General features: G+C 29.2%; 2 protein-coding genes and 3 pseudogenes across 3 annotated transcripts in view; 4 read left to right on the top strand and 1 right to left on the bottom strand.

Annotated features, from left to right (window-relative positions):
• LOC145201328 (uncharacterized) overlaps positions 1 to 5349 on the top strand; it is a 14784-nt pseudogene extending 9435 nt beyond the window's left edge. Inside the window, exons 4-7 of the transcript XR_016452951.1 lie at positions 3749 to 3864; positions 4157 to 4350; positions 4756 to 4915; positions 5050 to 5349. The product of XR_016452951.1 is annotated as an uncharacterized LOC145201328 (transcript). The remainder of the gene's footprint in view (positions 1 to 3748; positions 3865 to 4156; positions 4351 to 4755; positions 4916 to 5049) is intronic.
• A 1228-nt stretch (positions 5350 to 6577) lies between these two features.
• Positions 6578 to 7778, bottom strand: LOC149888275 (uncharacterized; annotated as a pseudogene).
• A 181-nt stretch (positions 7779 to 7959) lies between these two features.
• LOC149888274 (uncharacterized) lies at positions 7960 to 9019 on the top strand. Its single transcript, XM_090089048.1, has 2 exons — positions 7960 to 8805; positions 8942 to 9019. Exons 1-2 carry the CDS (start codon positions 7972 to 7974, stop codon positions 9017 to 9019), a joined length of 912 nt encoding a protein of 303 aa, XP_089945174.1. The 5' UTR covers positions 7960 to 7971.
• Positions 9020 to 15168: 6149 nt separating this feature from the next.
• The window catches only part of LOC149888272 (uncharacterized), a 6599-nt gene continuing 4267 nt past the window's right edge, over positions 15169 to 17500 (top strand). Inside the window, exons 1-4 of the mRNA XM_090089047.1 lie at positions 15169 to 15291; positions 15371 to 15427; positions 15775 to 15866; positions 16298 to 16392. Of these exons, the coding sequence (XP_089945173.1) occupies positions 15169 to 15291; positions 15371 to 15427; positions 15775 to 15866; positions 16298 to 16392 (367 nt within the window). The remainder of the gene's footprint in view (positions 15292 to 15370; positions 15428 to 15774; positions 15867 to 16297; positions 16393 to 17500) is intronic.
• The window catches only part of LOC149888273 (uncharacterized), a 1625-nt pseudogene continuing 938 nt past the window's right edge, over positions 16814 to 17500 (top strand).

Genomic DNA, 17500 nt, shown 5'->3' with positions numbered 1-17500 from the left:
ATTTTATATATTACTTTTGTTTCTTGAACTTCTTTCCGAGTGCTCTATTTGTTTTGGAGCCTTTTTTTTTTAAGTTTATTTGTATTAGTTTGATAAATATGAAACTAATGTTTTGTCAGTAATAAATTTAAGTATATTTGAAGGTGTTTTTATTTCTGTTTTAAGTTTGCAATCTGATTTTTTCTAATAACTCCAACTAAACTATTTAATACAACCTCTGAAAAAAACAACTAAACTTGCGATATACATCTGCATTTATAAAATCTCCCCCTTTGAAACAATATATTTTAGGATTAGATTCTATAAAATTACAGAAACAGCTAGTCAACAAAAACTAAAAGTACAGTTTGATGTTGCCAAAACAGTTTCAGTTACAAAACTGTCAAATTACACCCTTTTTTTCTCGTTTAATTTATCAAAATACCTGTTTTTAAGCACTAAATTTAAGTAGATTTGATCATGTTTTTATTTCTGTTTTAGAAAAGACCACTCTCCAATTCTTTGTAATAACTATAACTTAACTATCAGGACAAATTCTAAAAAAAATTAAAAAAAAAAAAAAAAATCGAGCTACATCGGCATTTTTGTGGTTGGACTCGCCCCAGTAAAATTGTGGTAAACATTTAAATTTTAGGTGTTATGTTCCTTATTAAATATTTTAAGTTGTTTCATTGGATTCGTGGGCCCAAAATATGTAAAGGTACAAATTTTCAGCTTTCCAACACACATATAACAGAAACTAGGACCAAAACCATTTTTAAAAATGGCGGATTTTTGTTGGTTGGAGGCAAACTTTAAATAGCTATATCTTAGGAACCGATCGAAATTGCATGATAAAATTTTCAGGATGTTCATAATTTACTAAAATTTTTAAGTGGTTTAAAAATCAGCAAAATCTGAGACTTAGGGTTGCATCTTCAAAAAAAATTCGATGTTTTCACATGGAATCACCCAATTATGATAGAAGTTGTAAAAAAATTTAAGTTATTTAAGTTTAAAAGTGTTAATTATTACTATAAATAGTAAAACTCATAAATTGCTTTGTTCTAAAGCGTCTAAAGTAAAATCAAATTAACAGGCATTAACACTGCTTGACACTGAATTCTGTCAAGTAAGTTTTCTGGTCACCAAGCAGCATTTCTTACATTTCAACAATGATTAACCTCATCCAGCCTAGATTTTTTTTTTTCATTTGACAGCTTTTTTCAAGTTGCCTATTAGCATTTACATTAATAACTTCATAAGCCTAATACTATCTATTTCAATTTCACTATTATCATTAAACATATTACCAGTAATCTTACTATTGTTACAACTGAATAAATGAACATAAAAGAATCTTACAAATTGTGATCTTTTCTAATCAAAGACTTTATTTAAACTTAAGATTTATTGAAGTCCATAGCTTTTTATATGTTTATACACATTAGTCATTTATCAAAAATATTAAACAATATTTATTTACATCAATTATTTTTAATTTAACAAAGAATATAGACTGCAATGCACAATTGAAAAATATCATCATTTTTTTTTCAGCTACTTTCAAAAGGAATTTTTTTTATTTTTTCTATTCTGTTAATTTTTCTAAGAAAGAATATTTATATAGATAAAGTGAAAAATAAATTATACTGAAATATAGGCAGATTTATGTTTACAAACTTTCATGTCAACAGATTACAGACAGTTTTCCATGTTAAATACATAAAGCATATATCTAATATGAAGTGAATCCAATATAAAATAAATCAAAATAGTTAACTTACACAAACCAGTATCAGTTACACTGTGTGAAGTAACTAAAAAGCACTTAAGTTCTTTTCAATTGCTCTAAAAAATAACTCTCAGCTCTTTCCGATTGCACTAAAAAATAAAACAAAACTTTCTTAGCTGAGTTGCCTAGTTTATAAGAATCTGAAAACAGATGAGTAAAAAACCAAGAATAAACAAACATTTATTTATTAGAACTACTATATTTAAGCAAATTAAATTAAACAAAGAATAACGCCAATTCTCCTTAAAGGCTAAAAAAAAAAATTTCAGCTCAAATTTGCTTGCAGACCTTGCTTGTAAAACCATGTGAATAAGAAGCATATTTAGAAAAGCCTAGAAACTACTTAAGAATGACATATGCAACATTGAAGTTTGAACGTTGACTGGACTAATTAATAGCAGATGTTTTTAAAAAATTCATATAAATTTACATATATTCGCTCTTTTATATCGTATAAACCCATCATATGATAAATCTGAAACGAAAAAATGTAATGGATAAGTGGATAAGTAAATACAAAGAAAAACATCATATTTGAATCATAAATCAATATATCTGATAGAGATAAGATGTCATGATAAGAGAGTAGTAGTTGTTAAATATTGTTATTTCATGTTAGCTTTTAGAAAAAAATTCATGTTGGTACGCCATGGTTCTTAAAATTCAAATTGAGATATAAACAAAATGTATATACGGCAAAATTTTTTTTCTTGAGTGCCTTTTAGTAAATGATTAAAAGCAGTGAGTTTCAATAATAAAACTACTTATAATTTTTAACAATAGACACCAACATAAGGGTAAGCAAAATGTAACAACATTATAACATAAATAACAACTTTACACAAAACCTTGCTCAACACATTTGCCAAGTCACACACTTTGAAAACATGTAAACAACATAATATAAACATATATACTAACTATAAAACACAATATATTTAACATAAATAACAACTTTACACAAAATCTTGCTCAACACATTTGCCAAGTCACACACTTTGAAAACATGTGAACAACATAATATAAACATATATACTGACTATAAAACACAATATATTTAACTTTACATAACATATATAAACACCTCATTTAATATTTATATACACAATAGATACATTTTGTACTATTATGTAACACATATTACCACATACATATATTTATCAAAAACTTTTTAACTTTGAACATAATATAAACATATATGCAAACTATCAACATATATAACTTGAACTGCGCGAACAAAAAAATTAAAAATAACATGAAAAAATCTAAAAAGATTCATACATATATTCATATATAAAGACATATTTTGTAATAAAATATCAAATAATAATCATATTTAACTTAAATCTAATTCTTATCGAATAAAGAACAAAAAACAGATAGAAGAACTGCAATCCTTATAACAAAATTTAACGTTTAGCAGCAATAAAATGTCAGTGTTGGCTAGAAATTTTAATTTATTTTTCTAAATTTTCTAAAACAGAACAAAAAAATCTATATATAATCTATATCTGATAAAAATAAGTAATTATTGCACTGATAATCAGTAAAAACTGTACTGGAGATATGTGATACTACTTTAGCAGAACGATCTCTTCATATAACTTTTCATGTATTCCTGACGATTCCTTTCCATTCAAGACAAGCTTTTTACTAAATTTTTCAAGAGAAACCTTTTTCATTTTAAAGCGCATTCTTAAACAAATTTTGCTTTCGTAAATTTAGTTTAAGAATGCGCTTTAAAGCAAAGATTTTCGTTTAACCATTATATGTTGATATTTGATGAAAATCGGGTACGATATCGTACCCGATTTTGATCAAATATCATTTAATACGTATTTTTGATAAATAAGTGGTATTGAACTCGAATTCGAATCTTAAAACTAAATGCGTATTTTTCTGGTATCAACGGCGGTATGTTATACGTGATCAATAATCCGAGTATATACAATACTAAATATGCCGACTGGGTAGTTTTTTATTATCAAACCGTTCTTCCCAAGAGTCAACTAGACAGGCTAAAAACAGAAACGGTCTTCTCGGGAACTACAGAGAACCACCTCCTTCATTTAAGTGAATGGATGAAAGACGTAAGTTTTAACTATCTTTAAAGTATAATTATATTATAAATGTTACAATAGTCTTACAATTCTCAACCAAAGTCCATGACCTGCCATGAGTATTGAGTGCTCACCTTCTAATCAAAAGTTTCACGATTAAAACTACATCTTTTTTTTGCACCTATTAAGTTCATATCTATGTTTTGGGCTTAAGAGTTGTAATGCTAAATAGATTGCAATCCCCACTACCATCCATTTACAATTAGGGATGTAAACTAATAAAAAGTAGACTGGCATCACAATTTTTGATTGTTACTTTTAGGTTGGCAATATGCATTTTTTATGGAGATGGCAGAAGTTAAGTCAACCCAAGGAGAAATTCTTGCTGCGCTAGAAAGGCTAGGACGGAGAACTAACCCAGGAAGTTATTCGCTTTTTGTTAGTAAGTGTCATTCCCTTGAAGAGTTTGATACTTTTGAAAAAAAGATGGCGACTGAAGTAGAATTTAATATTTTGGTAAGTGTTATTAACAATAAAGTTGTTTTTTCAATATAGTTCATTGTAATCCAGGTCTAATACATTAGGGAATCATAAAGGTGACAAGGCTAGGTTTCACTGTTTTGTTTTGTTTGTGTTCTAACTGGGAAAATCAAGTTGCTATAGTAGCAGTATAGTTACTTTATTAAATGAAAAACGTTTATACTATTCAGTATTAACTTAAAAGTATAAAAATACTTCATAAGTTTATTACTTAAAAGTTGTATAAACATTTCTTTTCAAAAATCATGCTAAAGGTTGTAAACTGTCAGCCTGGAGTATATTTGTTCATGAAAGTTATTAGGATGGATATTAAATTAGACAAATAGATCAATTGATTCCATGGTATGACATGTTTAAGTTTTTACACCTCTTTTTATTTAGGTAAAAAGGTTAAAACAACTAGGTGGATGAACACCTCGCAGCTCGTCAGCAAATGCATAAACGAGACTCGTGATAAAAGTGTACAAGCCCAGTTAAACAAGACCGGAAGTAAGGGCAAACGTTCTTTTAACAAGACCCTAACTCTGCAAAGGAATTTTTGGTAAATATTTACTTAACTTAAAAATTTTTAAAATGTTAAAACAAATTATGTTTAAGACAAAATGTTAAAGAGAATTTTAGATTGATTTACTATTTTCATTAAGTCCTTTGTTCTACTATCATTTTAGTTTTCAGCTGCATTAGTATCGGATGTAAATTCAGCAAAAGTGATCGATTCGTTCATCGGTGAACAGTTAAAACGTGCGCCTCGAGCCGTTGAAAAAGAGAAAGATGGTTTCTTGTAATATTTATTTACAAATAAAGGAAAAATTATGTATTTTTAATTTATTAAATAAAGAAAATTTCTTATTTAACTTTTTTATATATACACGTAGCTTTTTCGTTCCTAGAAATTATAGAAATAATTGTAGCTAAATCATCAGAAAACTAGCTGTTTTTCATTATTAGTACGAGTCACAAATTTTGTTTAGCGAGCGCGTCATACACCTCCTTTTAAAAACGCTTAAAAGCCGTTTAAGAAAGGTTTCTTTGAGACGTGTAAAACACGTCCTAAAAATACGTGAATTAGTAATTTCAAACGGACTTCTTTTCCACTATCAAAACACGTGTCGTAAAAACGTGAATAATACGTGTATTATACGTATCCGTGCTTACTGTGATCATGCTGGGAAAATTACCGCATCAAAAATTTACAATTTAATGCATTCTAACCAAAAAAAACAAATATCTTTGATTAAAAAATTTATAAATCTCATAAGTAATGGGTTTTAAACAAAGCTACTAGATATGGGAATATCCATGAGAAAAAAGCACTAAGTATTTATACCAATGTTGTTAGTGTTCATCCTAAAAATTGGAAGATCTCAGATTGCGGTTTACTTTTGTCTACATAGTATTTATATATGGAAGCATCACCTTATGCAATTGTTTAATGCACATGCTCTGGTGATGGGTTAATTGAAATAAAATGCTCATTTAAACATAAAGATGATTTTATTTTTGAAGCCATTGAAAATGACAAGAACTTTTATTTACAAAAGACTGATAGTATTACAAAGTTATCAACAAAGCATCCTTATTACTATCAAATACAAACAGAGATAAACTTATTTTAAAAAAAGTATTGCGATTTTTTTATTTACACAGAAAAAGACTACCCCATAGAGCGCATTTTCCCTGATGAAAAGTTATGGCAAACAATTATTAAAAGTGTTAAACGAAGTTTAAATATCTAATACTCCCAGAACTAGTGGCCAAGTTTTTCACAAATAAAATAGACAAAGATATTGTTCCTTTAAGTACAAGCATAGAAATTTGTTATTGCAATAGAAAAGAAGATGATGAACTGTTTCCATGTAATAACATTGATTGTTTAAAAAAACTATTTCATTTAAAATGTTTAAAGTTAAAAAAAAAAACCTATGAAGAATTGGATATGTCCGGATTGTAATCAACTTTCTATTAAAAAATTAAATATGACTTTATATAGAATGAACTATTAGATCTCAAACTTTATTTGCAGGATATTTCATAACAACAATAATATTTCTTCAACATCACAAAAAGCAAAAATTACATATTTTATAAAATGGTATAATTGATATCAATCTTTTCTTTAGCCTTGTCCTTTTACTAGTAAAAAAAAAAAAAAAAAGTTTATGATGAATATCCACAAAACTAAATAAAATGTCTTATGCTAGTTTTAGTCAACTGGAATAATTGAATCACACATACAGTACTCATACGACAGTTGCAATTTTATCAATTGCTGAATAACCACTATGGTCTTTTCTGATCACATAATCCAATGGCAAAATGTCTTTTAATATGATATACTTATTTCTAAGATTTCCAAATACAAGTTCTACATGAATTTGAATTAATGCAATATGATGCGTTTGTTCAACATCAACCAAGTGATGTTTTCATATTCCTTTGGTAAAAGCTGGTATTTTCACTAATGCACAATAATCAGCAGCAGATTCCTCAATATTAAAACCTCTATCGATCATAAAAATATCACCTGATAACATGTTAATAAGTATATTACAATTTTTAGTTAGATGTTTACCACTAATTCTACCACCCCATGCTTTTGAAATAAAACTATTAGCACCTTGTAGAGTTACCCCAATCAAAAACTTCACTGTGTTGCGATGGTTGTAACTTGAAAACGTCTGTGCTCTTGCTAAAAGGTTTCTAGGTCTATGTGTGAAAACTTCAAAACAATCAATTATTACAACTAGGGGTGTACCGGAATGGGTTTTTTCAATTCCGGCCGAAACCGGATTTGCCGGAATTATAAATATAATTCAGGCCGGAACGAGAGCTATATTTATGTTATTTTTTGCATCCAAGATAAAAGTGGAAGCATGGTCAACTTAGCTATATAATATATATAGTAAAACAGGGTAGAATGAAATAGAGGGTAGAATGAAATAGTTATGACTGCTTATTCTTTTGTTCTTAAATAGTTATTGAATAAACTTTTTGCAAATATTTTTTGATCATGTTGTAGAGGATTTTTTTCTGAATAAGATAATATCAAACTTTAATTAAAAAAAAAAAAAATATTTTGATAATTTGTTAAGTTTTCGAATACGTGATGATATATTTTTTCTTTTTTTGAAAAATGGACATAAAACTTTCGGAAATTAAATTTGATATTAATCGACTTAATAAGAATACTGGTAGAACTTTATACGCTAGTCAAGAATCTTTTTTTCAAAATTAAATTTGCTATTCAGGGCCTCTTTATACGGAAAGCGGGCTGGCTCGGCAAACGAGCCAGCCCGTTTGCCGAGATATCGACGTCATCAATATTTTAACTTAATATTTTTTTGCGTTTATATGAATAAACGAGCTAGCGGGCTGGCTAATTTCTTATATAAATTTGTACGCATGCGTACAAGTTCTTACATTTTTTGAATTTAAAAGCTTCCGCGTAAAATAATAAATTTAATAATAAAACTGGCAACTTCCCTGTACTTAAAATTTTAGTTGTTTTGCTTTTATAATTTACAATTAATTTTCGATTTTATTATTTGCAGTTTTATTTATACTGCTGACAACTCTCACTTCAAATGGGATCATAATATGGTAGAGAACCTTATAAATTGTACTATCAGCTATAAAGCAAGAATGCTTTATAAAAACCTTGACTTTGATGCCGATAAAGTTGGTTTATATAGAGAAGTTCGCTTATCTATGGCAGAGATCTATAATAAAGATGAAGAGCTGTATTTTGGGCCTGTTGCCATCGATACTTTAAATGAAAAGGACTCAATAGAAGTAATAAAACGAGGAACTAAAAGAGTTCAAGAAAAATTGAAGGAAATCCGACAAAAGTTTTCGAAAGCAGTTGTGAGTGGAAGTCGAAGTGGAAGTGGTAAAATTATATTTGAGTTTTACGACAAGTTCATCTCCTTGTGGGGTGGTTCAGCCAATATTGAGCTACTTATATTTGGTGTTAAAGGGGATGATTTTGTTGAAACCGAAGAAACTCATTTTTCAATTGATCAAGACTTATCAGAAGAGGTAGAGTTAGTCAACAACAGTGATACTGCAGATAGCGTTAATAACCCTAAAAAAAGAAAAAGCTGTATACCACAACTCATTGACAACAAAAGAAAGCACTTGGAACGAAATTTAAGCGCCGCCCAACGCGACCAACTATTGCTTAAAGAAGCTAGAGACGATACTCAATTTAGAAAAGAAATGGCAGAAGCAATGCGAGAATCGACAAAGTGCTTTACAGAAAGTATTAACACTGTAAGTAAATCAATGACTGATCTGGGAAATGGCATAAGTCGTTCTATTGAGCTTTTGGCACAATCTATGATAACACAAACTCAACAGCAATCATCAAACCAAAACCAGTTCTATCAACATTCACCTAACGTATATTCACAAATGCAACTTAGTCCTTTAGTATTACCAACAAATATTTGTCTAGATAAAAACACTTTCAAAAATATTGAGAAAAAATAAAGACAAATAATTTTATAAAGAGTCTTTATAAATACAATTTTCATGTTTATTATTATTACTATCATTATATATTAAGGTGGGTCGAAATGTAAAAAATATTAAGTTGGAGATCCTGTACATGTCTAAAAAGTTGCTTTTTGATGTACTCGTTTGAAAAAACCTCACTTTTTATTTTATGGACAGTGTCTACAGGTCCCAACTCTGACTAGAAAGACTACATAAATACCCAATGTTAGTGTAATGTATTGCAATGTATTACAAATTAAAAATAATGTAAACTGTAACGAATCAATGTTAAACAGCAACAATACAAAGTTGTTTAACCTTACTGTTAATAAAATCTTTCTTGCTGTCTATTTTTGGTATCTCTAATCTGGATTTCTTACTCTGTAACACCATGCCATGACGGGACTTTCTCCCATAAACTTTACAGCTCGCAGCGCTAACGTCTTTAATTGTTCTCTCTACTGCCTGTGAATGACATGGAACATCGGGCAGTAGTATTGGATGTGTGTAAGTTGATCATTTGAAAGGTGTGATAGCATAGGAGATGTAACATTTCTCTGGTCCCAGTCAATCATGTTAATGAACGATGTCGCAGCCAAATTTAACGTTATATCCTTCTTATCAAAGACGCGAACCGGTATGTTACTATTAGTCTGCTTCTCTCTTGCTCTTATTATTTGTTTTACTGAAAAACGACGGACTTCCATATCACTATCACTAACTGCAGCTAACAGAATGTTTTCAGCATGTGCAAAGTAGCAGTTATTTTCGAGAACAGGACGAACCACAGCCTGATCTAATGCATCAAGTTCCTGAAACAACTGAACTAAGTAAAAGAAGTTGTTAGCACCATTTTGGCAAGAAGAATTTGATTTGATTTTGAACCAAGAGGGTCCGTAAAAGTTCAAAATGAAATGCGTTACTCTTCTGAGAGGTTCAGATGCCACCTCTCTAGACATGTAGAAACGCAAAATCCTGTTGGCTTTCGTCAACCACCGAGCATGACTTATATTTCCAGGTAAATTCTTCTCGAGGAAATCAATATCTGTAGAAGCCTGACGTCCACGCTGTACTGCTAGACATGCTTTCAAAAAGTACAGTTGGTCTGTGCTAAGATCCTTCTTGACAGCTTCATCACAATCAGTCACCTTACCAGTAATGGGCAAATAATTAACGACAGGCAATTCATACGGATCATATTGTAGAGCGGAGCTAATTGTACCTGTCGATGTGGAAGGTCCTGTAGTTCGAGCAAAATCCACGCCTGCCAAAAACCTTCTAAATGGCAGCTCGTTACAGTGTAGAAGGGATACCAACCACTGTAATGGTCTACCTAAGTTCTCCTCCAATTTTCTTATGATTCCGTTGCTTTTACCTGTATTATTATTTGTGCCATCACACACAACACCTTGAATGCTTTCTACGGAGTTTGTCTCTATAATAACTGACATTAACTCCTTTGTTATATCAGCAGCTTTACTACTTTCAGGAACTACATGATCGATGTATATGTTTCCTGGATACGAGACAATACTATAGTGTTCTTCTTTTTTACTTCTTCTACAACCAAAACTCTCAACTAATGTAACGTCTTGTTTTCCATCAAAGCCTATACAGCACAATTCCTTATTGCTCTGCATGTTATTCAAACAGAGTATCTCTCCATAAATTCCTTTGTCGACGTAGCTTTGAAGGATCAAGAATTGTTGGTGAAGACAACATACTGAGGTCTTTTAAAACAGCATTAACAATAAGACATGTATCTCTGTTGCTAATTTTGCATCGATCAACTGCTTTACATAATTCCTTGTACTTGTTTCTGTTCTGCACTGATACTGTCTCTTCCTCTGATGTATAATTACTTTCAGATGTGTTACGCTCATCCTCATCAATATCTTCCTCAGTTTCATATTCAACCTCTTTTGACTGTGCTTCATCACACACTAATTTCATAAACTTGCGTTTTTGTCTCTTTTCCAGTGTTGCTGTCGTTTCTTTGTCTACTCCACCAATTATCATATTTCTAACAGTTTTCTGCTCAACCCAGAAATCCCACTCTATCAATGGAATTTTATTTGGCAGTGGGCACGTGCATAAGTTCCTATCTCTAATGCCCGAATCAAAGCATTTGCAGGTACAAATGTCAAATAACTGCTGAAAAGAATTCAACTTCTCAGTGAACGTGTCTGATGTTCTTTTTGCATCTGAATATTTTTCAAGTGTATGTACTTTATCCATAAGTCTTCTAACCCTAATGATTGTGCTATTCACTTCTATTGTGGGAATACTTGCTTTTGAATAAATACATTTCACTCTGTCTGCTAAAATTGAATATCTTTCTTGCAAGCTAATTTCTAAAACTGTTTTCTGATTATAATAGAACGCCTTAATAACGTCTTCATATGATGGGATTTGATTTTCAGGAAGATCAACTAACTGTCCAAACAATGGATCTTTAGTTGCACTTCGTGTACACATAAATATGGATATTTAATATATTTGTCTAAAATAATAAAAAAAACTACAACAAGTTATGGTTACAATAAATAAAAGCTGTTAAAACAATTTTTCATAAGAATTTAGTCAATAAATATTCCAATATTTATACAGACTATAATATGTTTAGCCCTCTCATAAATAGGCCTACATGTTAAACGAAGTGATCTTTCTACAGTCTAAACTATAGCCTACTGTAGTATACATCTATATTAGCCTACTTGAATTTTACTATAGATCTATTATTGCAAAGAAGAAAATAAAGTTACAAAATAATATATTAGATACTTTGCTTGTTTCTAAAAAATCCAGCACATGGTTTGTTGCTAATGTTGGTGACGTCACATGTAAATAACGTTATAAAATTTATTCCATTTCTTTTTTAGCACTTGTAGTTAGGTGCTAAACCATTTGCCAACGCATTTTAGTCCATGATTTATAGTTGGTACGTATTTAGACTGTACTAAGGAAATGGTTAAAATACATCAAATAAGGTAAGGCTTTAATCAAAAGTTGGGACCCCTAAACATTTCATAAAAAATCTTTAAATATTATTTTCATACTGTACTGATGCCAAGACAACTTTTTATTCATGTACAGGAAAGATAAAAAAATTCGACCCACCCTATTATACATATATATATATATATATATATATATATATATATATATATATATATATATATATATATATATATATATATATATATATATATATATATATATATATATATATATATATATATATATATATATATATATATATATATATATATATGTTTAATTTATCAAGTCTGTTAGAGTTCTTCGTATAACTAATCCTTCAGCTTCATTTATAGAATATATTGGGTTTGGTACATTTTTGTATTCTTTTTGGTTTTTTTTAATGAGATCTGTTTGTGATTTAGCTAGGTCGTCGTCAACATAAGAATTTGTTTTTTCACATATGTTATGCAATACAAAGCAAGCATAAATAACAGTAGGAACAGCCTCTAGTTTAAGGTCAACCTTTCTTGTTAAAATACCCCATCTAGCTTTAGGACGACCAAAAGCGCACTCAATAGGATTTCGTGCTGCTCTAAGCATGTTGTTAAAAATTACCTCTTTACTATTTGAACAATGTTCATACTCTTTCATACGGAATGGTAGTAATGGATATGCTGGATCACCAATCAGATAATTAGGTATCTTCTCTGCTTTTTTTGTTGGTTTTTGAAACGTTTGAAGAAGAGTAGCATTTCTTAACTTCATATTTATTGTTGGGTTTGCAAACACTTTCGCATCATGTACACTAACTGGCCACATGCACTCAACATCCATAAAATAGCCTTTGTAATCACATACAGCTTGAACACAAAGAGAAAAATATTGCTTGTAGCAAAAAAAATCGTGTGAGTTAGTTAATGGACGACGAATAGGGATATGAGTGCCATCAATGCATCCAAAGGCTTGTGTCATTCCAAAGTTACTTTCAAATTCTGATACATTATTTCGCATTTCAGTTTGATTTCTTGGAAGAAATAGATACTTTGGCCCAAAATACTTTGATATTGCCTTACAAACTGAAATTATAACGGCAGAAGCAGTGCATACTGCAATTCCAAAAGTATTTGCAGTCATTCCCAAAGATCCAGTATCTTTTAAGTAATATAAAGTAACAGCTACTTTTTTATCTACTGATAGAGCTCTAGAGTTAGGCGAACAAGGGTCAGGAGATAAGTAAGGGCTTAACTCTGAAACCAAATTCATAAAAAGAAACCGTGAAAGCCTAAAATTTGTTTTCCATACATCAATAGGAGCTACACCAGCTATTATATTACGCCACCATAAATCAATTCTGCCAGTTTTATACCAGCAACTACGATTTTTTCTTTTAAGACGCCTCTCTCTTGCTTGTTTCATCTTTTGTAGTGATTTTGATCGTTTTTGTAAAAGAGTATTATTCAAAAAATTATCAAATTTAAATTTGTGAAGCATATATAATCAATTAGGCTTTTAAGAAGCATTATTTGTGTTATAACACCAGTTAAACACATTGTTAAAATGCAATGTGTTTTTTTGTCGCTAGCCGCCATCTATAAAGTTATTTTTCTACCGATAAAGAGGCCAGCCCTGCTAGAAAAAGCTAAGCTGACCTCGATATCATTTTTTATTTTATTGGCAAAAAATTCATATAAACACAGTTTTTAAAACTGGCTCGTTTTCCGGGCTAGCTCGGCAAACGAGCCAGCCCGCTTTCCATATAAACAGGCCCTCAGGGAAAAAAGTTATGAGATAAAAACGAAAACGGAGAAATGTGGGGTTGAATGAAATACGCTAATTGCTCACTTGTTAAATGCGGCTTTTATTAATTAAATCTCAAGTGAACAATCAATGTCTATGATTTTTTTATATAAATTTTAAATCAATTCGTGTTAAATCTTTTCTAATATAAAATATGCCTCGAAACAAGTTGCTCTCAAAGAAAAAAGAAAAACAATACACCGAAGAGCAAGTTGCGCTTGCAAAGTACAAAGCGGTGAACTTTCACCTAACAAAACTGCTCAATAATTCAGCATACCAGTAGCAACTCTTCACAGGCGTTTCCACGGCATAGGTGAAACAATTAGGAGTGGTTCAAACACGAGATTGTCGCAACAACTTGAATCAACTTTGGTTAATATCCTAATCAAATTATCCAATTGGGGCTTTGGTAGAACTTACAATGAGGTCATCACACTAGTAACCGACTATTTGCAACACCAAGGTCAATCTCATTTTTTTCCTAATGGTACACCCCAGTAGGCACGCAACGTTTTATTCACGTCTCAATCACGTGTTTTTTAGGTGACTTCGTCCAGGTAACTATATTACGTGAAAGTTAGGTGAAAGTTAGGTGCCAAAACATCGCGTCCTTTGGAACTTTTTTTATTCTCAGAAAAACCCTGTGATAAGAAATGTGAAATACTAATTTTTATTGTATTAATTGTTTTTTTATGGTATAGTTTTTGTATTCATTTTATTAGTTATAATTATTTTACTGATATGGTAATATATTTAATTTTTATTGTAGTTTTATCACAAAAAAAAAAAAAATATATTGGTCTATATATCTTATAACGCAATCGATTTAAAACAGAATTAAAAATTTCAATATATTTTAAGTTGTAATATCTAATATCCAAATTATATCAAATTATGTTAAATAAAGTAGCAAGCGTCCCTATTTGCCACACAAATAAGATTAAACTCAAATACAAGGTATACTTTTTTTCTACTTCATGATGTAATACTTTAGACTGGCGATTTTGTCCATTTTGCTTACTTAATTTAGTACAAAATAAGTTGTTGTAACAAATTTAATATCAAATTAAGTAAGCTACATGGACAAATTATAAGTTCTAGCAGAACTTATTCTTGATTCTTGAGCAATAATAATATCTGTAGAACTTCTGCATACATTATTGCTCAAGAGTCATTTAGATAAAAACCAAAAATAGATTTTCTTCCTTTATTTGGTTTTTATCAACAAGGTTAAAGAATTTATCCAAGATAAGATTCAAAAAATAAATGTGTTATGTTATTTATTATTGATATATGTATATATTATTATAAAATACTTTATCTTTTTGTAATATATGACATCTTGATCTCATGTTTTACTTGTTAAAAAAGGTTAATACTTATTTATTTCATTTTTTTTTTATTATTTAAATATTATATGATTACTATACATGTTTGAATTATATTTATGAAATTATTATATGTATTTAATGATTTTTATTGTCATTGTTATTATGTACAATATAAAACAGTTTATTAATGCGGATTTGTTCAATGTTTTCCCCACAAAAAGATGATTATGATGGTATTGTATTTGAAACTGCATTATACTTATCTTTCAATGTTGACGACCTTCCAATATGTAAAGCAAGTTTCTCTCAAGTATGGCTAATTTTCATATCTGCTTATTTATTCATATTCTATATAGCATTGCTTTTTTAAAAATTGTTTCATGGTTTAGATCAAAGAAATAGCAACACTAGAAAATCTTGTCGCCAAAACAGTTCGCGGCTCACCAGTAACATTTATGTTAAAAAGTTGTGATTTAAAATAATTATTTAATAATCATATTATAATTTAAGTTTAGCTATTATTGGAGAAAATATCGACTTATTCATTAGATAAAACTTGATGCGTGGTCTTACCCAGTTTCCTTCTTCACATTTCAAACATCTATACTTTAGGTGACCTCATCCAGGTGACAGTTTCACTTGATTGAAACGAGAAGGTTACGTTGCCAAAATATAGTATACTTTGGAACTTTTTTTATTCACAATAAAAACCTGTGATTAGAAACTTGGAGAGATATTCTTTACTTTATTTACTATTTTTTTATAATTTAATTTCAAAGATTATCTTATTCAGGATATTCCTGGAATACCGGATATTTTTCTGAAATTTATTTTTTTCCTAATATCCGAAAAGTTTTCCATACATATACAAGTTTTCCATACAAGGTAAAGTATATAATATTGTCATCTATTTGTTTTTATGTTGTTTTAGTCATCATTCATACAAAAATTAAGAAAAGTTTTTAAAAAATTGAGAAAATACTTGGCTGAATGCAAAATTAAGAGAAAAAGAAGGGAAAAATATTCTGAACTTTTTCAGAATATTTTCCGCAAACATTTTTCTGGATTTTTTCAATATAATGATTATATGAAATATGTGGTTTATATATTCATTATTGTAAATACTTTTTATTTTACTTTTCTAATAATATAATTATTTTGCATTGTAGTTTTATAATATTTAATGAAAAAAAGTATCAGGGTATAAGATATCTTATAACATTGTGATGCATTTTTGACAAAAATAAAATGTCACATATATAATATTTTAATCTAAACATATTTTATTATCTTATATCTATGTTTTATCAATTTAGGTTTAATAAATATGGTACAAAACATTGTTCAAAATCGAGTAACGTTATTGCAGATAATTCTCGTATTGCAACAGGCAAAAGATTAAACCCTAGTAGTTCCCTCTCTACGTCTTCTTTTGTGATTCACGTGATGGTTAGAAATAATTTTATGTTTTCTGTTTGCCCTATACCATATATATATATATATATATATATATATATATATATATATATATATATATATATATATATATATATATATATATATATATATATATATATATATATATATATATATATATATATATATATATATACACATATATATATACATGTATATATATATATATATAGGGCGACAAAAAAAAATCAAAGTGCTCAAATATATAAAGCAATAGAGCATATATATATATATGCTATATTGCTTATATATTAAGTTATGTATTTTTTACAAATATTTCTGTTTTTCTGCTTATTTTATGTTATAAATAAATTTTATTTTTGCAAGATACAAATTATAACCTTTAAAGCTTGTTTATGTCTTCAGTTCTGTATCATCCTGGAGGAAACGTCGGTTAGCTGTTATCCAGATGTCATTATCTACACAAGGTTCTTTTGAGATAACAAAAAATAAAAATAGTGATGATAATTTTACAGATGTTTCAAATGATGAAGAAGATAATGATTTTCTGTTTATTGAAAATGATTTGAATAATTGCAATAGTGAAATAGATGTTTCTTTAAATTCCTCAGAAAGTGTTTCTTTTGGTAATAAAGAAGATGAAAAAAGTATTTATGATGAAAGCTTATGTTTTAAACTGTGTCACTGGGCTCTTACAAATAGATGTACAAGACAATGTATTAATGGTGCACTAGAGTTATTTTTGGAGTGTAATCAAAGTGTACCTACAGATTCTAGAACATTATTAAAAACAAAAAGAAGAATTGCAAGTATCAGTATTGATGGTTATGGTAATAACATTTATTTAGGTTTAAAAACACAGAATTCAAAACAAATTTCTTATAAGTCAATCAAAGAAACTTCCCTTTATTTAACTTTCAGTATTGATGGCATACCTTTGTTCAAATCAAGCTCTACCCAACTATGGCCAATACTTACTTCAATTTCAGGAATGGAACCATTTGTTGTTGGTTTATTTTGTGGTGATAAAACTACCATGTGATGTGTATTTGCATAAATTAGTAGATGAGTTAAATGATTTG

The sequence above is a fragment of the Hydra viridissima genome, unplaced genomic scaffold (genome assembly GCF_058129835.1).
Source record: "Hydra viridissima isolate aposymbiotic clone 2 unplaced genomic scaffold, HvirCarnegie_v1 scaffold_5, whole genome shotgun sequence".
Lineage (NCBI taxonomy): Eukaryota > Metazoa > Cnidaria > Hydrozoa > Anthoathecata > Hydridae > Hydra > Hydra viridissima.
This window is presented reverse-complemented; position numbering and strand designations above follow the sequence as displayed.

Bases quoted from the DNA above. Each gene is read 5' to 3' on its own strand.
- LOC149888274 (XM_090089048.1), top strand. From the start codon at position 7,972: ATGGTAGAGAACCTTATAAATTGTACTATCAGCTATAAAGCAAGAATG. The intron at 8,806-8,941 runs GTATTACCAACA...TTATATATTAAG, and splicing joins AAATGCAACTTAGTCCTTTA to GTGGGTCGAAATGTAAAAAA.